Source organism: Phalangium opilio, unplaced genomic scaffold, assembly GCF_054372755.1.
Source record: "Phalangium opilio isolate 3A_F unplaced genomic scaffold, DU_Popi_V2 ptg000011l_1, whole genome shotgun sequence".
Lineage (NCBI taxonomy): Eukaryota > Metazoa > Arthropoda > Arachnida > Opiliones > Phalangiidae > Phalangium > Phalangium opilio.
The window spans coordinates 307,374-317,950 of record NW_028324147.1 but is presented as its reverse complement, the minus strand read 5'-3'; the positions used below and the strand labels follow the sequence as shown (position 1 = coordinate 317,950).

Below are 10,577 nucleotides of genomic sequence, written 5' to 3'. Positions count from 1 at the left end.
GGAAGTTTCCAATTTTAACGGAAATGAAACGAAATTTTTGTTTTAAACGTTTAATAATCCGACAAATTTAAAAAAAACTTGACTAGAATAGATAAATACAATGACTATTTAAATTAAACTCGGCGTCATACTCTTAAGTCCGTTTAAACCAGAATTAATTAAATGGAAGTATATGTGAACACACTCGTTGCTGAAATGTTTTCCCTTTTTCTCATAAATACATATTAAAGAGATAATTAATGACCATTATTTACACAACACACTCGGAGTTTCTTAATTAATCGAAGATAAATAATTAGTAACGACAATAACCGGGACTAGCGTTAATCTTAATTAAATTCGGATCCAAATAATAATTATAATAAAATAAACTTTCTAAATAAATTTTGAACAGAAATTAAAAAATAAAATCACCGATGATTTTTTTTGCGTTAAGATATTACAACATATCTTGGATCATCTCCCGAGAGTCCATCATCAAAATTTTCTCTTAGTTCGGAACCATCAATCAATTTGGCGCCAGGATTTCGTTCTCAAGACGGTGGGGGGCCCGGGGGGGCCGGTTTAAAGGGTTAAGGAAGCCTAGAACGAAGGAAGGAAGGGATTCGACCGTCTGTGGGGATCCGACTTTAATGTATCACTTAAAAGAATCATAATTTATTTTTGTCTGCGACGTCGTCATCGGATGATGATTTCGCGTTCGAGTTCACGACCACCGGGGGTAAAGTTCGTGGCGGCGTTGTCGCTTTGTTGGTGTTTGTGGTGGCCACCAATTGGGAATGGACCCCGTACGGCCGCAAGTGATATATTAGGTACTCTAAGACGTACATCATGTTAGGGTTGACGTAGTGAAAGGAAACCGCCGAATCGCTACAGCAATTCATGCCCTGCGAAAGAGAACCAGGACCCACCTTTTAGTTGGCTTCCGGGAGGGGAGAGAAGGCCAAGTTGGGGGTCGCGGGCGGACTTACCAGTTCGCTGGGATAATAAATGTAGGACCAAAACCAATGATTTTGAGGAACGTGACCGGGAATTAAATGGTGTTCGGGCACAAAGGGGAAGAACCTTCCTCGGCCCAAACTATCGCGACTGTCGCCCGCCTTGACGGACAGAGATTCCAAACAACGGCCCATCTCCACGTCTTCGGCGCCACCGTCGTCTTGACGGCAACGACTCTTTTTCTCCACGCCTTCTTCCACGAACTTGCGCAGAGCTTCCCTGCTCAGAACGTAACCCGCTCCGCCACTCATGTACCCCTGCGACACGAAAGGCTTGAACCTGGAACGGGGGGAGGGGATAAGAAAGTAAGGGACCGGTTAACTCGCTTCGACCCTCGGAGGATACGTACTTGCAGCCGAAGTAAACGGCTTCGTTGGCGTCGTGCGTGGCCAGCATATAGCGGAGGTTCTCGACGACGACGTAGGTGTCATCGTCGGCTTTCATGAACCAATCGGCTTCTTGGGCGTAATGGTGGTAGGCGTATTGGAAGGCTCGTTTCGTTTTGGCCCATAAATGGTCGCGTCCCTCCGAGACGTTGAGGGCCACGCTGGGCAAATCGTCGTCTTTCGAGGAACTCATGAATAAGAGGACGTTACATCGACGACCCCACGTCGCTTTGACGTGACGCGCCTTCTTCTCGTGGTTGTTGGGACTCGTCATGACCCAACACAAGACCCGAACTTTCTCAAACATCTCTTTGGCTATCAGATCTTCGTCTGACAGAAACAGAGACAGAGAAAGGAAAGAAAGCAAATTACGATAAATTCACGGAACGCTAACTTAAAAAACAAACAACCAATCCTTGTATTGTCTAATTAAAAATATATATACGGGAATAACTTTGAAATAGACAATGAAGAAAAATTTCAATTGGTTCGATGGGCGTAACGAGCGAACCATCTCGCTTTTCTATACCATACTATTATTACGAGTGCCTTCTTGGCTCGCGAACAAATGCCCAATTTTAGCACCGAAATAGAAGAGAGCATTAACGAAAGAGGACAACTCGGTCACGCTCTAGCTGACCGCTGCCCACCCGCAGCCAACCAACCATAGAGTAGCGTCAGATAGTAAATGGAAGAGTACGCGGGGAGTTCTGGGGGCATCAAACCCCGAGATTTCGCGGCAAGTCTCCTTTAAACACGATCTCGTTCCCGATTTTGCCGCCGCCAACCCCCACCCCCCCCCTCCCAAACCTTCCAGAAAAATACTTTAGTTCGGAAAAATTCCCTTCACCATGCATTTTAGCAAGTACGGTACTTGTACCTAAATTACCTAGAAACACTTGTCAGTTCAATAAAATGCAATTTATAAAGCAGGGTCGTTACAAGTACTCTCCTCTTTCGATGCCATACCTTGAGCACTCGCAAAGAAGGCAAATTCCACGTATCAAGTTCGTAACATATGTTCCTCCATAAGTTTGTAACTAGTTACTCGGAGCTTTTCACGAAGTGAGTGAGGTAGGTCATAGATTCAAGGTAAAGCGAGTTAGGCCTGGTGAGGCGCTGCTGTCAAAGGTTTAGTATGTACAGACTAAATAGGAACTGGATGGAAGTCCTAGCTGCAAAATTAACCACCGTCGTTCTCGAAGCGTAAGTCTCTAGCTATTACGAACTTTATAGGTAGTGTCATACTTATGGAAGGAACATATCTTGTACTCGCAGGCCCTCGAAATGGGCGGACATCTTTTAATTTGTCGACCATTCCAAACAAATAACGATAGAGATACTCGAAAAGACAATAGGGAAGGTTGTTCCTGACGATTGTAAAATTTGAACAGTTGACTCGATTGTCAACGTAAACAAAAGGCTATAACAGGCGCCAAACAAACTCGCAAATATTACATTGATTGTCAATTCAAACAACAGGCAGGAAAAAAAGAAAAAGAAAAATTCAAATATAGGGTACTTAAATTGATAAACAAGTAGTCGGATATCAAACTAAAGTTTGGCTCGAGAAATGCAGACAAGCGGCGATAAGTGATAGTGGGGGTGTTAGGGGGGAGGGGGGTTGTAAAACCAACCGATAACGATAATGATTTGAGCCGCCGGCACCAATTTAAAATTTTCCCATGCACTGGGCTGGCAATATTCACATACTGCTCATGCTTAGCCTGCTGCTGCTGATCGAAATTTCTCTTTCGAAAAACAACGTGACAAACATTTACACTCGCAAAACAAGCACGCTGCTAAAACTAAATATATTATATCAAGCTGCACTTTTAGGCCAGCTGAATAAACCGCAATGGAACAATAAAGAGAGAGAGAGAGAGAGAGAGAGAGAGAGAGAGAGAGAGAGAGAGAGAGAGAAATCTGTACTATTTTCATTAATTTCTCTTAGGCAAATAATCGGATACGCTAAGTAAATAAATCCAATAAATAATTACAGGGAATCGGATAAGTAAATTTAATAAATAATTCCAGGGTTCATACGAAATTTTTATATTATAATTTAGAGACTGCGCGTAATTGCTAAAGAAAGCGTTGCTTAAGAGATTGGCTAACCTTTCCAATCCCAGGGTCTAAGACCAGAAAAAAAAAGTCAAATTCTTTTAATATATAGAACGCGGCCTTGAGTTTCCCTAACAGACTGCTGCTGGACCCCTCTCTCATCCGATGTCCAACGCGATAAAAGAAGTTGAAGAATAAAATTTTAATATCTCTCAACAATATAGGAGGAGTTATTTTGTCGTAGAAAGTGTTTCTCAAATAGGGGAAAGTCCATTCGAACAATACAATTTAAAGGAATGATGCGAATAATAGTTTCAATACGATTAAAAGAGGTCGGGGGAAAGGTCAACACGGGGGGGGGGTGAGGAGGACATCTTCGAAGGTACTATTCCGCTTTCGTTTAAAGGGAGAGTGAAATACTCAAAGGGCCGGTTTCAGCCGCCGTATCAAGGACGGAAGAATAATGGAAATTTAATCCTTTCCCGTTTGATTAAAGAGCGCGAAAGTCTTCCTGACTTTGTTCGACCACGCGACCCATAATTCATTGAGAAAGAGCTAGTGGGCGGAACTACCCGAGTAAATTCGAGACGTCGCTAACAACAACCAACCAACGAAGTATTACTTTCGCGTCAACGGCTAAATATATCTGGGGATTAGTTGTCTGTCGCCTTTTGTCATCGTGACGGCATCGCGCCGCTTCCGATTAACCCCGAAACTCAGACCGATGGAAAATCATTTCAAATTCTCATTCTTCTTCTTCACCAGCAGCCAACAAAAGACAACAATAAGATCAGCAGCGACTAATTTCTTCCGAAAAAAAATGTCGAGGCTACTTGGAACACAAATACGTCTATCGCGTGACGGTGACGAGCCCCTAACTTTGGTTCCAGACCCGAACCTAATTAAGCGAAACGTTTACGAACGTCCTCTCCGTAGTATTAACTTGGCGACAACGCCTTTCTTAATTGGGGGGGGGGGAGTTCTTTGAGTACGTCCCATTTTTACCCCTTTCCAAAGATATTAAGTTTATCTTCTCGCGTGGGCGGAAGAAGGAGCGGATAACGAGGAGATTGAAATATTAGCATAAACCAGCCAAGTTTTTATTAGTTTTAACAATGATATTCGTTAGATAAGACGGGGAAAATCAACATCTTCCATTTGGAGGCCAAACTATAGAACAACGCTCTCCCCTCAGACATCTAGCCCCATGCAGATTGAAAGATTTAACATTGATTAGAACGTTGATCGATTCTTTAACTATATAGCAACCCTGGGGAGATTCTCAGGGCATTCTTCAATTACCCATACCGGAAATGTCGCCCAAAAACAGTCAAACTGGCCTATAGTTTAGTCGCTGCTAAAAACATTTCAAATAGGCCTAAATGAAAACCCGAGTCTTTGAGATATAGAAGCTGTGGCTCGAGTCGGCGTATTATTAGTGGTAAATAGAGGTGAGGTCATAGGAGATGACGTCTGTCGGTGACCGGTACAATTCCCACGTCGAGCGTCCTTATATCTCGACACCCCCCTCCCCTTGTCCCCCTTTTACCGGCTACGCGCTCCAAAATACAAAGAGGGGGCCGAGGGGGGGGGGGAAGAGAGTATCAACACCGGATATACGTCAATTAAATCCACTAATTCAAGCGGAAAGACGGACGGAATTCATGGCAACCGTAACTTCATTTATTTCGTAGGGAGAGAGAGGAAAGAGTTCTACATTCTACTAGATTCTAGTCTCTGGAAATTTGAAACGATGTAATTGAATAACTAACAATTGGGCAGAATGGGGGCGGGGGCGAGTGGCGAACCATTTGTATCATGGAATAATGACTAAAACCTATTTGTTTGTTTACGAGACAGACAGAATACGATATATATTAGCCTGGACCCATAAAAGGTCGCTGTCCGAACAAATATTTCGCTCAGGGTTCATACAACTTTTGGAAAACAACAAATTGCCATGAGATTTCCATGAGGTTTTTCCCTGAATTTTACAGGTTTTTCCCTTGCTTATATGGAGTATCCTATGGAGCAAATGTTAACGAAAGAGGGGGGTGGGGGACAAATTGGACTATAACATACTCAAATGACATCCCCGTATCTCTAGTAGAAACAGAGTTACGAGCCTGCAAAGTATAGTCTAATGCTTTTCCTATGGAGGGGTTTGTTTGTTTACGTTTTGCTTAATTACTCGGCCCCTGATTGTCGTAGGCCTAAGTTGTTAGTATGGTTGGATGGGGGACAAATTGGGCTATAACATACTCAAAGGACATCCCCGTATCTATAGTAGAAACAGAGTTACGAGCCTGCAAAGTTTATTTTCAAAACGGTAACCTCCTAACAATAAGTGAGACAAAAAATAAGTTGACGACGATATTGAGGTAGCCCCAAGTTTAAAGTATCCTTGAATGGGGAGCAAAGAGTACTATAACATATCCAAAGGAGATCCCCGTATCTCTAGTAGAACAAGAGTTATGAGCCTCCAAAGTTCAGTGTTAAAATCATAAGTAACATAATAAGAATAAGTGAGACGATACCATAAGTTGACGAACATTTTGCTTAATTTCTCGGCCCCTGTTTGTCGTAGCGCTAAGTTTTTAGTATGGTTGGATGGGGGACAAATTTAACTAAAACATACTAAAAGAACATCCCCGTATCTCAAGTAGAACCAGAGTTACGAGCCCCCAAAGTTGGGTTTGATGCTATTTCTATGGCATGTTTTTGAACATTTCGCATAATTACTCGGCCCCTGCTTGTCGTAGGCCTAAGTTTTTAGTATGGTTGGATGGGGGACAAATTGGACTATAACATACTCAAATGACATCCCCGCATCTCTAGTAGAAACAGAGTTACGAGTCTCCAAAGTATAGTTTAATGTTAATCCTAATTTGCCTGAATTTTCCCTGAGGCTTTTGTCAACTATTTATTTCCCTGATTTTTCCCGGTTTTCCAGGTTTGTATGAACCCTATTCGCTTCAGATATCCCTCTCATTTTAATTGGTTGACGAAAATACTTCAACTATAAGTGAAATTTACACGAAATTCCAGGCTGTACCGCGGCTCTAGGATTACGAGCGAGGGGAAGTTAAATTTTGAATAGCTAGCAAATTTGAATCAAGTTAGTTAGGGCCTAGGCTATTAGGGAGGGAGATAAGGTGCGAGTAGTTGTTGGAAAGGGTGGTTTTAGGTGGCATTCACGATGACATTCCAAAATTATTTATGGATTTGGGAAATATGTCAGCGAATTTCTTCTTCATTTCAAACTCATTTTCATATAATTGGCAATTTTTCAAAGGCGGAAAAAATAATTTTACCCAAATCCACGAATATTTTCAAGCTGTCAAACGAAACGGGCCGCTTTAATTCATCCGAGAGGCTAATCACTCTCCTACGGGAACCGCGGTACGCCGATGACGGCTAAAGGCCAACTCCTAGGCGTAATGACGTGGCAAATAATATCCAACCCCTCGATTTTTTTTAAAAAAAAGAGCTGTCTGTTTGGTCAAGTCCATAACGAATGGGTTACATTGTGTTAATAAAGGAAAAGGTGGCAGACCGCGGACAGGCCTAGAAAAAGCCGGTTATTTATTGCTTTGTTAGCGCGTGAAACGCAGCTGCAATTACCCGAACATTACTAGGCCTATACTCAATTTAATGACAGTTTTGTTAAAAGGTGTCCGACTATTCTTACCAAGAGAAATAACTAGTCCCTACACCCCGACCGACTGCGGCTGAAACGCCAATAGTGAACAGTAGTGACTTATAATTATTCAAAATCCGATTTGCTTAGCAGGATTCTTTTTGGCCTACCACCTACCACGCGATTGCCTATTATTGGCAGGCGTCGGAATTTATTTTCCCAGAAAGTAAACGTCACGCTTTTCTTATATTCATTCAGAGGAGACAGCACACCCAACCCAACCCATGGTAAATACATGATGACGCTTTTAAAGCAAACGGAACCCCCAAATTTTCAAATAGGCCTATAGCCAGGGGGGGGGGAGTTGAGAGGGGGCACCTTTGCCGAACGGTGGCTAACGGGGAGCCCAGCAGGTTAGATTTTTGACACTAGTTGAGGATAAGGCCCGAACGAACGAACAAGAGACAGAGGAGAGGAGAGGAGAGCCTACCTTTATGGGCGTCTTCGTCCGTCCCGTGAAAATGCACGGGTTGTTGAGGTCCGGCGGCGTCCTCGAGGTCGGCGTGCGAGTGGGGGTCGTTCCAGTTGGGGACGGAGACGTAGGACGAGACGAAGCCCAGGCCCCCCTTGCGCTCCCACGACACCACGTTCAGCATCATGTAGGCGAAACCGAAGCCGAAGCTGATCCCGATGCCCAGCGTCAACAAGAACTTGCGCGACATCGTCCCGTTACTCGTCACCGCCTGGCAGACCCCGGACCCCCGAAAGGAACTCGAAGTGGCGTGTCCGTTCGATTCGCCCTTACTCGCGGCTTCGTATTTACACGTCACCATGACGTCGCGGCGACGATTATTCTGAAAAGAGACCACCATCATCATCAACGACCAGTCCGAACACGGACCTCTCATTAAGCGACGGACTAAGCTGGCACTTTCAAAATGGGCTAACCTGAGGATTGCCGTTTAAAATATTCATTAAGCTACGTATAGATTAATTTTAAAGCCAGTGGTTGCAAAATGGATATTGGACCATCGACCGAAAGGATACTATTGGAAAAACGCGTCAACGTATAAACCCTAAACTTTGCCAAATCATAAAACAATTTCGCAAATTGAGTAGGCAGGCGACGAAAACAACTATTCTTGTTTGTCATTCCAACGTCCTTCCTTCGAACGATGTACAGTACGCGACTAAAGAGCTAAATTTAACCTTTAACCAGAAGGTGACGCGCCGCCTACATTTTATCAGGGTAACGATAATTACCGATGCAAACTTTCCACGTTAGTCAGATATCAACCCAAATTTATATATAAACAAGTTGCGAGTGAGGACGCAATTTGATGTACAGGTCGCGTAAATAGATAGTTTACACACATGGAGGATTCACGCCATTTACACTAGAGGACGGTTTTTTTTTCACAACCTATTTACAAAATTTGACATACTATCGGTTTCCCACGTTTCTCTTACTATATTAGCCACGTGGCTCGTGGAAGTGGGGCCCCTATCTGGCCTGGGCCTTTCAAGGAGCGCCATACATAAACCATACTAAGATTTTAGTATGGTTGGATGGGGGACAAATTGGACAACAACATACTCAAAGGACATCTCCGTATCTCTAGTAGAAACAGAGTTACGAGCCCCCAAAGTATAGTCTAATGCAATTCCTATGGATGGGGTTGTTTGTTTACGTTTTGCTTAATATCTCGGCCCCTGTGCGTCGTAGGCCTAAGTTTTTAGTATGGTTAGAAGGGGGACAAATTAGACTATAACATACTCAAAGGACATCCCCGTATCTCTAGTAGAAACAGAGTTACGAGCGTCCAAAGTTGGGTCTAATGCTATTCCTATGGAGGGGGTTGTTTGTTTACGTTTTGCTTAATTACTGGGCCCCTGTGTGTCGTAGGCCTAAGTTTTTAGTATGGTAGGATGGGGTACAAATTAGACTATAACATACTCAAAGGACATCCCCGTGTCTCTAGTAGAAACAGAGTTACGAGCCTGCAAAGTTGGGTCTAATGCTATTCCTATGGAGGGGGTTTGTTTGTTTAAGTTTTCCTTAATTACTCGGCCCCTGATTGTCGTAGGCCTAAGTTGTTAGTATGGTTGGATGGGGGACAAATTGGACTATAACATACTCAAAGGACATCCCCGTATCCCTAGTAGAAGCAGAGTTACGAGCCTCCAAAGTATAGTGTAATGTTAATCCTATGGAGGGGGGGGGGGTATGTTTATGAACATTTTGCTTAATTACTCGGCCCCTGTTTGACGCAAATTTCCCTATTTCCCTGAATTTTCCCTGAGGTTTTTATCTACTATTTATTTCCCTGATTTTTCCAGGTTTGTATGAACCTTGAATGTTAATTTATGTGTGTTTATTGTTTCGTTGCCACTTCAAATGTTTGCCAGTAATGTTGGTTACGAAATAAATATAATTATTATTTTAACAGTTACATCTATTCTAAGAATGATGTAACCATAATTTGATACCTAAAATCACCCTTCATTCAAATTTACGAAATATTTAAACCCAAGTATCGTCTTTGAATAAAAATATCGATTTTGACCCCTGGCCCGAGTCCCGCCTGACCAGAGTCCCCAACTTTAAAACATCATAACATAAAATTGGGGGAAATCCCTTCCGGCTAGGAGGTAGCGCCGATTGACCTCTATAAAATAACATCAGATACAAGGTCTTAATCTCAATCGGGGCTCGAGAAAAATCATCTTTTATTGGGAGTATTTAAAAACCAGCGAAGGTCAACGTTCTTGAAATTGAAAAGGCGCGAATGCGAGAGTCCTAAGGCGCTCTTATCACGCTACCACGAATGTGGGAATTTCTTACACAATGTTCGTGCATATTTAATTAGACAAAATCGGGCTTCACGCGTCTCCCCCCATAAAAAGGCGCTCGCTACATTCGCGGATACCCCCTAGAAGAGTCCCGGAGGTAGAGAATCAAAATATAGCCCGAGAAGGAAGGAAGGGTCCTACCTGAATAAATTTAAAGAGAATTAGCCAAGGCTTGGTGACAAAGTATTCAACGCCGTCATTTTCCCACGCTAATCAAGTCTTTTAACTAACGCCGCGTATATTTCGTAATTTGTTTCATGTTTACGTAAATTTTTCTCGCTGATTTTTACGCGAATCCGTCTAGATTCGCTCGAAGCACGATCCGACTTACAGACGACTCCCTGAACGACCGAAAATCTTACGACTCTGATGGGAGAGACTTCAAAGCCGCCGTGAAATGAGCCGCGGACCGAAGAAGCCACGCCTACCATCGGTTTTCCTAATTCGGAACGTTCCCTTTTGGCAACAGACCCATCGGTTAAGGTTTGCGTAATAGGAGTTGATTACCGCACTGAACGAGAGTTGCAGAAATAATTTCCTCTCTTTCATCCAATAGCCCACCCGATCCCCGCTTAGGAACGCGAGCTGGCGGCGGCTCGACCTATATACGAGCCTATATACACTATAGGCTAGAC

The 10,577-nt window shown here is 43.2% G+C and overlaps 1 protein-coding gene across 1 annotated transcript; it reads right to left on the bottom strand.

Annotated features, from left to right (window-relative positions):
• Nucleotides 1-34: 34 nt before the first annotated feature.
• On the bottom strand, nt 35-10,488 carry LOC149709631 (glycoprotein-N-acetylgalactosamine 3-beta-galactosyltransferase 1-like). Its single transcript, XM_089856508.1, has 5 exons — nt 10,084-10,488; nt 7,580-7,943; nt 1,349-1,715; nt 972-1,278; nt 35-887 (listed from the first exon to the last, which is right to left on the bottom strand). The coding sequence occupies exons 2-5, from the start codon at nt 7,920-7,922 to the stop codon at nt 651-653; spliced, it is 1,254 nt and encodes a 417-aa protein (XP_089712634.1). The 5' UTR covers nt 7,923-7,943; nt 10,084-10,488; the 3' UTR covers nt 35-650.
• Between the last annotated feature and the right edge of the window lie 89 nt (nt 10,489-10,577).